Below are 17151 nucleotides of genomic sequence, written 5' to 3' on the forward strand. Positions count from 1 at the left end.
AAAAAGGTAAAAAAAAAAAAATCCCAAGAAAAGTGGGACAAACTGTGAAGCACAAAAGAAGTATTTGTAAGAAGAGAGTAACACAAATGCTGAGGTGGTACAGCTTGTCAGCGGTTCTGTCTCCTTGGAGTTCATCCTCCACTCCCTCCCAGGTTCCCACCAATCCCCTTTTGTTTGGCTCTGTTCTCTTTTTTCCCTTGAAGTGAAGATACAAAGGTTCCAACCTCCAAAGCAATTAGGTAACTCAGGGAACCAAAGGCACTTCCTGGAGAATGTTCCTGTTGACATTAAATGTGGATGGGCACTGCCTGTCTTCCACTTTACAGCTTTGCACATAAAATAAATAAGATACATTTCTTTATGAGCAGAAAGCAGGAAATTATCCTAACTTTCTGTTATAATGCTTCCCACGAAGTTACTTTTTGAAAGCCACGTTGTTTTTTTTTTTTCCTTTTACTGGGGTTTGTTGGACAGTTGCCAGAGTTGGCAAACCCACCTGAAAGGGTTTCCATGGCTCTGGGCTGGGATTGGGCAGCTAAAGATCTGAAACTTATAACCCATCCTAAATTGTTTGAGAGAAAACAAATTAAAGATTCTTTCTAGGACAATTTTTGCATCTATCTGGTGGGGAATGGCATGCAATGAAAAGTTGTCTTGGCAGAAGCTTGCAGGGAATTCTCTGAGTGCCTGGCCAAACTGTTGCCTTCCATTATTTTTCCCCACTTCCTCTTTCAAACCAGACCATGTTGCAGTTACATTCTTCTCTCAGGGAAACCATTACCTCCTCCTATTGATTGTAATTCCTGATCTCTTCATTGCCCTTTATTTCCACTCCATCATCCTAGTGCAGACCACCAAAAGAGTCACATTCATGACTTGCAAAATTTCCTTATTGTGGGTTTCTCTTACTCTTTTTTTAAAATCCCCAATTTAGTCTTTATTTTAATTTTTTAGCTTCTAGTATTCAACATATAAATAACTCAAATATTATGAGGTATTTTAAATTGTAAAAATTTTAAGCATGCAGGGAAGTGTGTAACAAACATAAAAATCCAAGTTTAGCAAATACAATATTTTGCCATATTTGTTTCAAATTATGTGCACACACAGCTTACAGAGAGAATTGGAACTTCTCTTGTACATCCTACCTGACTCCCTCCCACCTCCCTCTCCACTATTCTGCAATCAGTATCCTTTCTACTCATGTCTTTAAACATTATTCACGCTTTACATTGTGACTACATGAATAATATTTATAAAGCAGCCCATCATGATTGCATTTCCTTTCTTATTCAATTTTTGGATATTCCTGGAGATAATAATTGCCTTGTTCAAAACTATTCTCTCCACTAAAATATAAACATCATAAGGGCAGAGTTTTATGTTTTGGTCAGAGAAACAGTTTCAGCACTTAGAACACTGCTTGGGACAGAGAAAGTGCCAGCTACATATTTGTTGAATGAATGACTAGATGACTGAATGAATAAATAATAGCTTTTAATTTCCCTTAGGATAAACTTTAAAATGTTTACCATGGTTTACAAAGCCCTCCGAGAGCTGGCCTTTGCTTGGCTTGCCTGTCTCATTCCCCCAGGTCCCGTGTTCCCAGCTCCTTTTCAGTTTCTATATTTTATGTCCAAAACATTCTTCTCTTTCATTTGAATTTGGCCAACCTCCATTTTTACTCTAAGTGTTGCACATACGCAGTTCACTGCAGTGGCAACTTCAACCTCATCTAAGTAGCTCCCACTGATACAGGCTCCTTCACCCTTCTGGGCTTCTCTGTGAAACTCAGCAGCTTACTATTACTTGTCAATATTTATCACTTTGAAGGCAGGGATCCTATTTACCCTGTTTCCTGCTAACATGGATACCTGAAGACTGTCAGACAAAGCACAACTACTTGCTGTCCTTAATGAAAATCATTCGAATTAGGAATACTGTCTATGCTCTGCCCTCATCTTCCACTTACAATCTTTCTTTCTCGCCTTCCTGGCTTTCATGTCAGGTTCTCTTTCTTTCTCTTCCTAACTCCGTGTTCCTGGTTCCTGCCAATTTATGATGGCTATAAAAATATGGCTAGCTTAACATTCATTTTAATGGCTTTATTGATAAAAACATATTCTCATAATATATTTCAATATTATATGCATATATGTTTACACACATATATCTGTGTGCAAAAAAGTAACCCACTATCTCATCACTCAAAAACATCTTTTCTTAACAGTAGGTAACCTTCATTTCAGATATTTTTTAATGAAGATACACAAGTATATGGCTATATATATATACATAGACATTAATGTCAGTTGATCACCACTCCTAGTTGTTTTTCTAAACAGTTATTCAGTTCTAAGATCTCTTAACTCTGCTCACAATCTTAGAGAGTTATGTTGAGATGAAATGAGTTAACATTTGTAAGATGTTTTAAACGGTTCCTGGCACACAGGAAGCATTATGTATGTGTTTGCTGCTGTTAGCATGATGAGGGCACTGATCCAAAGTGACCTGAGCCCTTTGCTGTAGGCTGAAGTGGGGTAACTGTAAGCCAAGTGGGTAGAAGGGAAACTTAAACAGTATCCTCTGAAGTTAGCCCCAAGCATCTCTGCAGCAGGCTTTGGAATAGCTGAAGCCATCAGAGCAGTCTTCTGGCTTAGCTAGCGGTGCCAAGTGTCAGGTTACTTTGAATCAGAGTCAATGAGATAAGGTTGCAGACAGCAACAGGCTCTTTGGAAAAGTGCTGTGGATCTTAATTAAAGGTTAAACTTCACATAATATCAATGTGGAGACCTTTCCAGGTTTGGCATTTATTCCCCCTTCTCCCCTCCTACCTTCTTCACCTTACCCCCAGGTACACACACACACACACACACACACACACAAACTCACACACACACTCAAATGTATGCATGTAGCCAGAGGAAAATCATTTCACTCTTCTGCCTGAAAACCTTCATTGGCCCCACACTGTCTATAGGACAAAGTTCAAACTCCTTTGTTAAAGGCTGTCTTCAGAGGATGGCCCTAATGCTGACTTTCATCTTCGTTTGTAACTCTCCCCACCCTTTACTGCAGATGGATACACATTTACTCAGTGCCTAGTCTGTGTCAGGCTTGTGTCAGGCTTGTTTCAGGCTTGTGTCAGATGCTAGGAATGCAAATATGGTGGAGATATGGTTGTGTCCTTGAGAAAAGAGTGATTCAGTAGGGGAGGCAGATAAGAATATAGGCCATTAAAATCCATTTTGAAAATGATGTAAAGAAAGAAGCAGACTTTGCTTTAGAAATATAAAATAGGGGATTTATCAGTCTAAGTACAACAGAGAGGGTTCCGTAGAGAAGGTGACATCTGGGCAGAGGCTGGAAGGTGAGTAGGCGTTATTCCAGTAAACGAAGAGGAGGGAGTGCTTTCCGGGCAGGAAAGGTAGCACACGTATGGACGAGGAGGAATAAAACAGAATGTGTGTAGATGAGAATTACAAGCAGCTCCTGGTACTAGAATGCAAATGAGAATTATAATGTGGTGGTGAATAAAGTGAGAAAGGTCACAGGAGGGTGAGGGAGAGAGGGAATTTTGTACGCTGTGTGAAAAACTTGGATGTATCCCATAGAGATATGAAAACACCGGTAAATGTTGAGCAATGAAATAAAAGGGACAAATTTGTATTCTGGATACGTTATCTGGTAGCAGAATGAAAAGCACAGTTAGAGGCATGTGGCATAAGTTTGGGAGAAGGGAAATAAACCAGGAAATTCCTGCAATAGTCAAAGGTGAGATGATAACTTAGTCAGGGGAAAAGCTGTACAAACAAATGGAAAAGAGCTGAAGGGTAAGACTACTGAGCCATTCCAATAGCCAGACTCAGTAAGTGACTGGATAAGGATGGCCAGGAAGAGAGAAGAGTTTGGAAGACTTGCTTCTTTTTGTTTGGAGAAATTAGGAGAATGATGGTGCCATTAAGAGCCTCAATGCTGCACACTCCTTCTAATATGATCATCTTCATTTTTCTTAGGTGAGCTTAAAGATTGTGCCTCAAGACTAAACCTTCTCAAATTTCTCCAGGATTAGGTATATGCTTCTCTGTTTTTCCATAATACTTTGCTCATTTCTCATCTACGGCACTCAGTCCACTGCATGATTACCGGTTTACAGGCTTTTCTCCCACTAGATTGGATGGTTCTTGGAAACTGAGACTAAATTTTGTACTTCTAGTTTCTATTAAATTCTCTGGCACAAACTAAGCCCTTAATCTGCTAAATTAATTAGTTCATACTTGAAAATCTCAAGCTGATCTTCTAAACCCGAACTATTGATCTTTATCAAATAATACATTTACCAATCCTCAAGGCAGAAAATTTTTGGTAGCCTGACTTAATATCTACTGCAACCAATTCATCCATACATCCTGTTGATTCTACTCCAAAGTGTACCTCAAAATCATCCAATGCGCTGTTTAGCCCAAGACACCAAGAACTCTTGGTGCCTGCAGTGGGAACCTGCAGTAACCACCTAACCCATCTCCCTGCTCCCACTTTCCATGCCTCTTCAAACTATTCTCCCTCACAGCAACCAGAACGGTATTTTATTTTATATTTTATATTAATTCTTATTTTTTATTGAAGTATAGTTGATTTACAATGTTAGTTTCACATGTATAGCAATGCAATTCAGCTATACATATCTATCCATATATATTTTTTTCAGATTCTTTTCCGTTACAACTCATTACAAGAAATTGAATGTAGTTCCCTGTGCTATACAGCAGGTCCTTGTTGTTTATCCATTCTATGTACAGTAATGTCTGTCAGTCCCAAACTCTCAATCCATCCCTGCTCCCATCTTTCCCCACCTAGTAACCACAGTTTGCTTTCTATGTCCATGAGTCTATTTCTGGTTTGCAAATAAAATTTGTATCTTTTTTTTTAAAAGAAGAATGATATTTTAAAAATGTACATCTAATCATGTTTTGTTTTTTTTCTATTACGCTCCCTGCAAAGGTTTCTCATTGTGCTTAATAATAAGTGTTCAAATCCTGAGCATGTTCTACAAGGCTGTATGTCATATAACCCCTGCTACCTTTCTCATCTCTTCTGACACCATTTTTCTATTTGCTTACCCATAAACAGACCTTGACATGTGCTTTTCCCTCAGCCAGAAATGCCCTTCTCTCCATGTTTAGCTAGCTGTTTCTATTTATCACTTAGGTCTCAGCTAATTTTCACTTCTTCAGAGAAATCTTTTATGAACACAAATTTAAATCATGTCTTCCCTGATAGTTTCACTTTTCACTATTGTTCTTTTCCAACATCTATTATTATAATGCAAATAGTAACAATAAAATGCTTTTCTGTTGAGTGAATGAAAAAGCAGTCCATGTTCATTGTCAGCTGCACAGTTTTTACAAAACCTAAGGCAGAAATATTACATCAGTATATTCACATTCAAGGTGCTTAGCCATATAGATAATTGAATCTGCAAGATAGGTTTTCAATCTAATGATAATTCCTGTTGAAATTAGAAATTAGAAAAAGGTAAAAAAATAATGTAAAGAAAAAGACCACCAATACTGCTCTTCGTCCCCTTCACAAGAGAACCAATCATATTTTTTTTTCTTTCTGACAGTTTTACTGTATGTGTGCACATGTGCTGTAGATCATATGTTTAACTAAATTTATTGAAGGCTTTGTGTTCGGCACTCAGGTGACTGGGGATATCAGGATGTATAAGAGTCTCAGAAAGCTCATTGTCTAACAGTGAAAATAGAATTCAAATGCTATCACAAGGCACCTGGGTGTTTTATTAAATAGGAATTTTTAAATTTTTTAAGGAAAGGAAAGTGCTGCATAAACACCAGTCACTGAAAACAAAAGTCCCATGTGAACTGGACTCAAAAGGCCCAGAATCACAGGATTTTTAGAACCAGGCTTTTGGAATCAGTTAATCCATCTACCATGGATAATCTCTTGTCCTATGGGGATGGAGTCTAACAATGATGATGTTATAATCTTCTAACCTCTAGGAGCTTGTGCGAAATCCATCTTAATTGTAAAACCACTAGATGACCTGACATACCACGTGGTGGGGCCTCTGCCTGGAATGTCCTTTTCTCTTGTTTTCCTTGAAAACTTAGTCTCATAGGTCCCCTCCTCATCCCATGTCCACAAGTCTATGCCCTTTTATTATTTATTATTTATTATGATTATTGTAATCATATTTAAAATTTTTCCCTTCCTTATTAACTTTTTTGAAGAAAGAATTCATATCTTTATTCCTGTACCTTTATTTCAGTGGTAGGCAAATGGGCCCAGAATATGCATTTAATAAACATTTATTGAATACGTTGGAAGCAAAGATGGAAAATATCCTATTCTGTTTTCATACTGTAAAGTTTAGAAGTAGTGATGAAGTATCTTGAGAACACAACGACATAGGTTCTTAACATTTTTGGAAGAAGAAGAAGAAAAAAACTCCTAAACCAAAGCAACACAAAACCCAAAACCCAAAAACACCACCAAAGACCAAGCAGAGATGAGTCTTGCCCTGTGTTGACATTATTTGGAAACTCATTAGTTAGAGTTTTCTGGTTTAGATTAAGGAAAAACACTATGAGAAGCAAAGAGTTTTAGACCAACTTCCACCTAATTCTGTGCTACCTTTTTGTTCTTGGATACGTGGTGACATCTTTTAGTCTCTTTCTGGCCAAGACTTCTCTCTCTCTCCACCTCAAATCACAGTTAATTGGGGCCTTGCTTAGGACTTTCTGGGACTATCCGGAGGATGGACTGAAAATGCCCGGTAGAAAAACTGGGGACTCTTAACTGAGTTTGGTGGTGAGGGCAGGGATATAGGCTGATTTCTCCCTGAGATCGAAAGATTTTCATGATTAGCCCAGGTGTTGGGAAGGCTTCTGTTTGTGAGGGAATTCTCTGTTGCATAAACGACGCCACCAAGATGGGGAATGCGTGGGGATGTGACCCCTCCTCAGATCAACTTTCTGAGATGGCTTTTGAGGGGTGTACCCGTGCTCACTTCGTGATGCGTGTACCTGTGAGGTCATCAGTGGGCCAGGACCCCAGCTGGCACGCCTTGCAGGTGTACTCATCGAACACATACTCGTTCTCCTTACAAGGTGTGCATGTCCAGCAACAGCTGACTTCTCCCTTCCGGATCACCTAAGGCAAATAGTCAACATTTTAATCATTCTTTTCACGTAGATAAAAATGCAGCGTTATGCAAACGTCCTGCTTTACAAAGCCGAAAGGGCTTTCACGGAAATACCTTCCAGTGTTTTCAGATAGGCCGTGTGAGGATTAATATTCTCACTTTATAATTAAAGCAACAGGCTGAGCTTCAGCAACCAGTTGAACATCATAAAATCGGTCGGTGACAGGGCCAAGAATGAAACTGAGGGCAGGTCTTTGGATAGTCAGCTTCAGGTACCTGAACTTATTCAAGTGTCCGTGTCTGTACTCATAGGTAAATACACGTACATTTCCTTGTGTGGATGTAACTGAATTTTTCCCAGTCTGTGCCTTTCTTTGCCTCAAATAAAGAACTTCTGCTCTCTGGATTTACCTTGGCCTCCCTCCACTAGCTGAGTAACTGTTAGCTAAAAGAAAAAGCACAGTATATCTGCTGCCCATACGGATAAAAGTAACTAGAAATTTGCTTGGAATTAAGAGGCAGAAGATGAAGTTGTTTTCTGGAGATAATCTCTCAAGCTGTTTCTATGAAAAACCTGGCTCAAAAATTCAGCCCGTTGCTTCCTGTTCTGGTAGTTTTGACTTGCTTGGGATGAAGGTGGGTAAGGTCACTGAGTCTATCAGGCACCTCTTTGTCTGTCTGGTTTTTTTAAGGCGATGGAAAATGAACGAAATAATTTAACGGTTGAAAGAGTCCCAGATGTTATTCTTTAGGAATGGATGTTTCTTATGTTTTTTCCACCACTGGCTCATGAATAGCCTCTCTGGAATAGAGACAGCGTTCATTGAACATTCCTATAAATAATTAGAACCGCGATTAATAGCCAGCAGTAACCAGACACAGCAATGATTACACTTCACAGTCCTCGCCTTAGATGCTGACTCTGTTAACGACCTCTGATAATAACGTCTAGATATCCACAGCCAAGTACAGTTGTAGGCTGCCAGCCCTTTCTTACACTTTATGCTACCCTTCGTGCTGACTCCTGACACTACGACAATACAAGTAGGGAATGATGACAAAAGGGCTTGAAACTTCCTTTCCCCAAAATAAACAGATAAATGAGGCAACATTGCTAATTAGACCTGCTCCATCTATCTAAAGCGTTCTTCCTAATAATACGGACTCTTTACTGGTGATTTAGTGCATGCCCCACGCTGTCGTCTCATTAAAACATTGAAACCACTCTGTATAAAGTAACTGGTTGTATTTTATTCATTTTTTTTTAGGGAAGAAAACGAAGGCTTAGTGAGTTCATATAGCACTGGGTAAAGGAGGAATCAAACAAAGCTTGTTGTACTTGGAGGCCATGCTCATAAATATTGAGCCTTATTGGTCTGCACAGAGTTAATGATATTTTGAAAGATGTAAAGGAAAGAATACTGGCTTGGGAATCAAGAGGCACTGGGGATCTAGTCCTACTTACAGCCACCAGATGATTGTGCAGCCTTGAGCTATCTCCCAGCTGATCCTGTTTTTTGAAACCGAGACTAATACTTTTTTAGATAACACCTACCTTTATAGAGTTTCCTGAGGATTAAATAGAATATCACAATGATTTGTAAACTTCTCTAAAATATTAACTATTTTAATAGTATTATATTAAATATTAACTCTAAATATTAACTATTTTAATAGTGTGTGTATATATATATATATATATATATATATATATATATATATATGTATGTAAATATCCATATAGAGAAATGAATTTCATTTTCAGAGTAATTTCAGCCACACTTGGTAAAACTGTCACTGGACAATTCCTAGATTTTTGTCGTACAAGCAGGCACATTTCCTATGCCGCTCTCTTAGCAGGCCCAGCAAACAAAAGCAGCTGCATTTTTTCTCTTAGATGTGCGCTGACTTTCTGTGATTCAATGCACATTGGTTTGTGGATTTCGGGTTTTTACCAGAATAAGCTCATGCCCTTTTCCGAGATTAATTCCAATATTACAATCATGTTTTTGAATCAATAGTGACAACTTAATGTGTCTTCTTCTGATCATTCAGAACTGATTTGTTTTACTTTTTTTCACTCGTTATATATGTTCTGTTTCATACTTATTTTGAATAGAAGAGGTGGTGACAGATCTCTTTCAGAGTGATTTCCATTCTTTCTGGACACCCTAGCCATAGTGGTGCTTTCTTTATGAATAACAATGTGAAATATATTTGAACTTTTTTGCCAGACTACGTGTCCTTTCATGGACACTAAGTTAACAAAGCTGAACAAATGCCATGAGGTGTGGATATCATTCATGAAGTCGTTCAGTGACAATCTTAAACCATATTAAGAAAATGTAGCCAATTGTACATTTAATGGAATGAAAATGAGATCTGGTTAGGAAAACAACTCTGGCTTAGAAAAAAGACTATATAAACATTATTACAAATTAGCTAGTATTAAAAATACGATAATAGGGAATCAAATTCTTCCTAGGAATTCAGTAAGTTATTCCCAGGAGAAGTGGGTAGAAAAGTATATGTAAAGAAATCTTTTGAAACAGACATTCAACCTTTTGAAGTTACAGGTTCACATTGCATTGCTGTGAAGGGTCAAAACAGACAACTTCCATGTGGTAATTTACACAAGCTAATCTTTCCACAGGAAGAACTGAAAATTATGAACAACTGGTATTCTGAATGAGTCTAAAAAGAATTTCACATGAAGAGCTTAACTTCAGGATGATTGGCCAAGATGCAGACTGTCACTGAATATTAAGAATCAGCAATCTTTTTCTGCAAAGGCCCATAGTGAATATTTCAGCCTTTGTGGTTGGTGGCCAGGGCTGATTGCGGCTACCGCTGTAATGTTTTTCTCAAATACGTCCCCTGCCCGCTTTCCATTCTCACTGTTTCTTCTGTAATTCAGGGCCCTTGTTACCACTATCACAGCATCCTTCTAACTTGTCTCTTCTTTCTTTATTCATAACTTTACTCATGAATCTTCACCTGCTGTCGTCCAGCTTATGTCAACATTTCGGTCAAAAGCATTCTCAGACTCCTGGCTAATAAAACTTAAGTTCAACCTGTTTAACACGGCATACAAAACTCTCCACAAATATGGCTTCAACCTATCATTTCAGCTTTCTCTTTTAAAATAACCATCTAGAGCAACACACCCTGGCTTATTCACTGTTATTCTAGAACAGACAATAAATCTTCTGATAGTAAATGTGTCTTGTTTACTTTTGCCCCATCCATGTAAACTATTACATTAGTAGGGGTTTGATAAATACTTGTTGAGTTAATTAGAAATTGATGTGCTTTCCAACCATGAATTATTTATTCCCAGGAAGCATGTCTTTAAAGGCTTCCATGAGTAGAAAGGGAGTGAGCATGATTCATCAAGTGGTTTCGAACTGCACTCACGCACATTTTAAATTAAATTTTCCCAATACCCCAATAGGTGAGTCCAACTGCCGAGACCATTGCGGGTCTCACTAGCTATCATAATTAGTGAGAAAAAAATTTAAAATTTTTTTTCTGACATTAGAAGCCTACAGTGGAAAAGGTAAAACAAATATCTACAACTTTTTAAAAATGACAATGCTTCTGAATTTACAACAAAAATGAAAGCATCACAGACTCCATTTTACCTTTATCTGGCCTTTCTCACAGGGTTCACTGCACACGGATCTGATGATGTGGCTTTTCTTGGACCACACTTCATCATCATCCATTTTTAATTCTCCATTGTCCCAGCTTCCAACATTGATGTAATCAAAATAATCTTTTCCCATTTCCTTGAAATTCATTATTTCATACCTTGGGAACAAGAATATAATAATCATTCAGCTGAAAGTATAAATATCCAGCTATGAAAAAGCAGTAGACTTCAGTCCTCCAGTGTACCTGTTGTCTAATATATTAGTGACACTGGAATTTTCCATGACAGTACACTTAGAATAACGAAAACCTTGTCTGTTTCATTTTCTCATCAGAGACTTTTTTTTTAAACTTTCAAGCTTACACCTGAAATAGAAAATGATCCCATGCGAGAAGGTGACTTGACCTCAGCAGGATGAAAGACAGTTCTGAAATAACTTCAAGTAGTTTAAACAAGAACCACTGTTAGGCTTCCAAAAAAGACAGCAAGGTTTTCGTCTCCACTCCAATAAAATGATACATTTTCCTTTGCCAACCAAGTGAGAAATTTGGTAAATCTTTCATCTTGTCTTCAGCTGTAGGGAACGTGGCGGTAATTTGGGTAGGGCCTGACTTTACCTTTCTTATTTTGCCCTTTATCAGTGGTTAAACTCATTGTATAAAGGTACTTTCAGGAGCAATGTTTAAAATAATTCTGAAAAGCTTCTAAAGCATCTCATGCAGTGTAAAAATGCTAGAAAACACTAGTACCTTGTGAGTTCTCAGCCTTTATTGTCTATTATTATTTTGAGTAAAGGGATGGAGATGTAAAGAGGGAAAAGTAATGTGATTATTTACAAGATTTTTCTTACATATAAAAACATTTGCAGAGAAGCCCTTCTGACATAATTTTCCAATCTGAGGACATCAGATGAGCGATACCCCCCGTCAACTCCTATAGTCATCTCTGTACATATGTCCTAGGTGTTCAATGTCTTCACACAGTGCCCTATGTTTTACTTCCCAGGACTTTTAAAGGATTGGTAGATGGGCTCTTGTAAGTGTCTCCTCCAATCTCCATGCTCAGCATATTTAGCTATCTGAAAATTAACATGTATAGAAACCTTTCTGGTCTTGGAGTTCAAGTGACTAGATCGGCATACTCAGACCAATGCTCAGCACAAAAGCACTAAGAACAAACCTGACACCAATCTTTGGACCTCCATTGTAAAATGATACCATCCTGTTTTCACTCCTAATCACATTTTTTACTGTGGTGTCTTCTCCAGAATGTTAACTTGTTCATAAGTTTGGTTGGCTGTTCAGTGGTATAAGGATTATCCGACAGTGTTTCATTTGCAGTTGGTAACAATTTTGAGTAACTGCCTAAATTCCACTTCTACATCAAAAGTACCAATCTGTGGGACACAGAACGGTGTTCAGCACCTTTCCATTCTGTCACAGTTAGCCAGTGGCTCCTAAACATGCACTGAGTTGAGACATTAGAGTACTAAGGTAAAAGGAACTCATATATTATGTCATTGGCCACTTCAGATTGGCTCCATGGGCTGCTAAGGCTTCCAGAGGTGACTGCCTGTGGACAAATATCCTTTGAGCATTCTAGGCTGGGAGGAAGAAAGAACTGACAGTGTCAGGAAGGTCTTTTCTTTGCTGCTACTGATTTGAAGACATATGAAGAAGGATTCATGGCTCACCCCCAAATGAGCCATCAACCCATTTCTACCAGTTGTTTACTTTGATGCCATCTAGTCCACACTGTTAATTTTATAGAAGATGGAACTGAATCTGGGTGAGGTAATGAATGATATCAGATTGGAGAGTATGCAAGTCTAAACTCAGCCCTTAGATGTTAAGTCTGCTGTTAGTTCTTCTCCATGAGACTGCTCCGGATGTACTCGACAGAGCTAGGAGATCGATTTCCATTGCTTAACCATTGCAGAAATCTGTTCAATATAGGAGGAATAGTAAAAAGTCAAAGGATCCAGTTTTTGAAAAATAACTATGATAACTCAATAGAATGGAAAATGTCATATTTGACAGGGAAGTGATTTCAAGAAAAGTTAAACCTTAATTTTGGTTCAAACCAGTCAACCTACTCTAAATTTATTAGAGATAATGGGATTAGCTTTTAGATTTCTGGTAATTATTTCTTACCTACCAGACAACCACAGGGACATCATCACTAGTGGTTATAGCTATGAAAGCACAACATTATTGTAAAAATCTTTGGTAGCAGTGCATTAAAAAAGAAACAGCTAAGAATAATTCTCCGTAAAAGAAGATTCCTTTCCTCTTTTCTTGTCAATTGACATGAATTCTTTGAACTTTCAGAGATAGGAGATAGATTTTATTCTCCATCAAAAGTGAGAGTAAGTGAGTGAGTGAAAAATAAGCTTACTTAAATTGTAGGGAAGAATTAAAGCACATGATGGCTTCCTGTGTTTGTTACCCATCGTTTAATTCTCTCACATTCCTTTTTTTTTTTTTAAATAAAGCAATACTTTCTTTTTTCCATATTTGTTCATTTTACATTGTCTTTTTTGGGGGGAGGTAATTAGGTTTACATGTATGTATGTATGTATGTATGTATTTTTAAACAGAGGTCATGGGGATTGAACCCAGGACCTTGTGCATGCTAAGCACACACTCTACCACTGAGCTATACCCTCCCCTCTTCTCTTATTCCTATTCTTGCTCTTGCCCTTTTGCTCTCTCACCCTCTTTCATTGAGCCTCTTGGTTTGTTCCTACATCTCTTCTTCTGGATCTCCTCTCTCATCACTGCATGTGGGCATGTGTGTGGGTATGTGTAATCTGTCCTCTTTAATACCTCTTACTTCTTCCACCGTTCTCTCCACTTCCCCATGTCTGTCTCTTCCTTAACTGGCCACAGTTAGTGTTGAAATATGCTGAAAATTTGTTTCAATTTTCTACAGTGTTCAAAAACAAAATAAAACAGATAAAATGTATTGTAACCAAAAAGAAAAAAAAGCTCTGTTAAAGCACTGAATAGAAACTGAATAGAAAAGGCAGGGTTCAGCTGAACAGAACTAAAGAACTGTGTAAGTGGTTCTCACTCTGAAAGTTAGAGCAGGGTTGCGCAGGAGATAGTGAGGATCTCTTTACCTAATGGGCTGAAGCAAGGTTGTTGTCAGGGGAACTGGAACATCATTTGGGGGAAGGAGCTGTGAAGGGTATTAGATTTAAATGGCCCGAATGGTCCTCTCGGTCTATGATCTGAGGCTAAGGTGCTTTTTGAAGTCCTCCTGAGGATAGAGCCACATATTAAGAATCTGTGTGCAAACCAGCTTAGTATCTGCCAATTTCTAGTGGTCCAGCCTTATTTTCTACTTGTCACATCTGTTTTTGCCCCTCTTTTCCTGCCTTATTTTGGATTAACCATTTTTTTTTTTCTTTTAGTATTTCGCTTTTGGCTTTTTAGCTCTGTCTCTTGTATTAAAATTTTAGTTGCTCAAGGGATTTAATATGCATTCTTATCTTACTCTACTGAGAGTAATGTTGTGTCACTTAATGTAAAACAGAAGAACCTTGCCCTGTATAATTTTATACCCCATTCCTATATGCCATGTTGTCAAATATTTTACATCCCCATACTTATAAACTTATAAACAATGTAATGTTAACATTTTTGCCTTAAATAGTTAGTTTACGTAGTTTGATGTTTACTCTGCATGTTTCCTCTGCCCAGTTATGGTCAGTCCCGGGCAGCAGCAAGGCCTCTCAACTCTTAGTTCTCAAAGGACTCTCTGTAAATCAGGAGTCAGAAGACACTTGCTATAAAGGAGCAGACAGTAAATGTTTTGGGCTTTGTGAGATGGTCTCTGCTGAAACTACTCAACACTGTTGGCTGAGTAGTGTGAAACAGCCACAGACAGTATCTGCATAGATGAGTGTGACTGTGTCCCAATAAAACCTTGTTTACAAAAATTGATAGCACCCCCGATTTGGCCTGCGGACCATAGTTGGCCGACCTATGATGGATCCCATCAGTGGTAAATAGTAAAGGCTCATATTTCTTACCTATGATCCTGAAATCCTTAGAGCTCTGAAAACCCTAAAGTTTTTTTTTTTTTTTCATAACTCCCTTGGCTGCAAACCATGAGCCATTCTGAACTAAACCAGTAAGAGAACGCGACCATCACTGTCAGGAGACTGTTTATACCCTATTCATCATACATGCAAATATTGATATGTTTTGTAGCAGAAGTGGCAATGCGTGGATTAAGAACTGCTGCCCCACAGTACGCTGGAGGTATTACATGACCATATAACATTTTGTAATAATAAAAATTCAGAATTCTGTAACACACTTGGCACCAAGGGTTTCATTAAAGAATTGGGGGCTGATAGTAGTCTAATTAGATGTGAGGTTTAAAAATGATGGTTAAATTGGGCTCTCAAGCAAGCCACAGGTGCGTGTGCTAGAGTAAGTTGCCACCTTTCCCAGCTTCTTCTGGTTAGGAGTTTCCTCTTGTGACTCTGGCATTTTAGGGGAACCCCTTATGACCCTAGTCTCCTCTGGTTCATGGCCCAGGTTGGAATGTCTTTGATTCAGCTGAGTAACTTTTACTCCAGAGAAATAGCAACATAGTGCCTACACGTAGAGTTCTCAGAGAGCAGGGGCCTTTTTGATTTTGACGCTGTAATTGGCAGCTGTTGAACAAGGTTAGGAGCTGAAGTCCCGGAGATTGAGTTAGAATCTTGATTCTATCATGTGTCTTAGATTGTGTCTTTGGGCAAGTCATTTAACTTTGGCAAGCCTCAGTATCTGAGCCTTGAGCTGGAAAAGAGAATGATGATATTACGTATCTCCTAGGATTAAAATGTAGAGGATTTAGGTAAGTGCTTGGCTCAGAATACACACTCAGTAGATACCAGTTATAATTATTTTGTAACTATAACTGGATTAATTGGAAAAACAAATAAGATGCAAGCCACCTTTTCCTGAGTATGGCTCATGCCCTCAGAGGCCAATTCTGATCATTTATTAATGAGTTAGTGTAATATCCAATCTTAGAAAATGCATGAAAAGTCTGTAAACAACTATGAGTTCCCAGAAATTGTTTGCAAAATTTATGTATGTTGTCCTTTAGAGAATATTTATAAATTTCATCTAAGTCTTAAAGAGATTCGTGTTCCAAAATATGGTTAAGAACCTATGTCCTAAATGTACCCGATCCCAGCATCTTTGGAGGATTGTCAACAAGATAGTGATGTTCTGTCTGATCTATTAAGGTTTCCCCCTGGAATAGAGCTGAGCCATCTGAGTCATTTCTTCATTCTCTGGCTTGCAGAACTAACTTGGGTACAGGACATGAAAATTATTTGAACTGATGGAGCTGCAGTCAACCAAGTTTATGAACAAATCCTAAGCTGACGTCAGTGCTCTAGGAATGCACAGATAATAAACCTGTATGCAGATAAAAGAGCCTGGGCCTTGACCTGAGCCTAGAAACTGAGCGCATTAGTTGAACTGCCCGAAGAAGCCTTACAACAAATGTGCAGTTCTCTTTGGCCCTGGGAAAATGCTTGTATTCCACCTCCCCTCCCATGAATATACTGAATAGCCAAAAAGTAGAAAACTATATACGAAAAGTCTTATCTTGGCAAACAGCCTGGTTGGAGCAATACTCTTAAACTCTCCAGAACAGAGGAAATATTCAGCTTTCCTCTTGGCTGCCTGGCTTGGAACTAGCTGTCACTTAAAAGCTCAGCTTGTGAGATAGTAACAGCTGCATGAGGGACAAACTCCAGCTCACACGAGGAACATGGAAACAAGCTAGACCGGGGTGGCTGGTACAATGTGTGGGCACATGGCATGTGAGTCACGCAGGGATCATGGGACCTTCTCTTGGCAGAGTCAGCTGCAAGCAGAGTAGAAACACACCCTTTCCAGGCACACCTGTCAAGCTCTTGCTGGGAGAGTACCTGGGATTTTACAGTGGGACCCCAAAGGACGTTGACTGTTCTAACACAAGGCAGAGTGAAGACCCAGCCTTGCAACAACTTAGAATGTCATTTCAATGAAATTATCTCTCGTGGGTTTAAAGTCTCATGTGAAGAATCACTTAAGAGTTTAGAGTCTGAGATAGATGTGAATGCTGGTAAGTTCTGGGTACTTAATGACTTCCCTGGAGGCTGACCTATAATTATGAGTAAGTTCATATTTCTTAGGCTTCTCTCTATAAATAATGGAAGGTAAAGTTTCAGAGAAGAAGGCAATTTAGTTCTCAAGAAGGGAGAAAGTGTTCCAGCTGGAGGATACTAAAATAAAATAAGTTGTAACTTACTGTAGGTACAAAAAACAGC

At 38.5% G+C, this 17151-nt stretch overlaps 1 protein-coding gene across 8 annotated transcripts in view; it reads right to left on the reverse strand.

The window, feature by feature from the left end:
* The window catches only part of GRM5 (glutamate metabotropic receptor 5), a 368565-nt gene that overhangs the window by 70930 nt on the left and 280484 nt on the right, over nucleotides 1-17151 (reverse strand). For all 8 annotated transcript variants that reach the window (XM_074372823.1, XM_074372824.1, XM_074372821.1 and 5 more), the window contains exons 5-6: nucleotides 10813-10981; nucleotides 7050-7176 (exon numbers count right to left, since the gene is read on the reverse strand). In XM_074372823.1, coding sequence (XP_074228924.1) covers nucleotides 7050-7176; nucleotides 10813-10981 — 296 coding nt within the window. The remainder of the gene's footprint in view (nucleotides 1-7049; nucleotides 7177-10812; nucleotides 10982-17151) is intronic.

This window comes from Camelus bactrianus, chromosome 10 (assembly GCF_048773025.1).
Source record: "Camelus bactrianus isolate YW-2024 breed Bactrian camel chromosome 10, ASM4877302v1, whole genome shotgun sequence".
Taxonomy (NCBI): Eukaryota; Metazoa; Chordata; class Mammalia; order Artiodactyla; family Camelidae; genus Camelus; species Camelus bactrianus.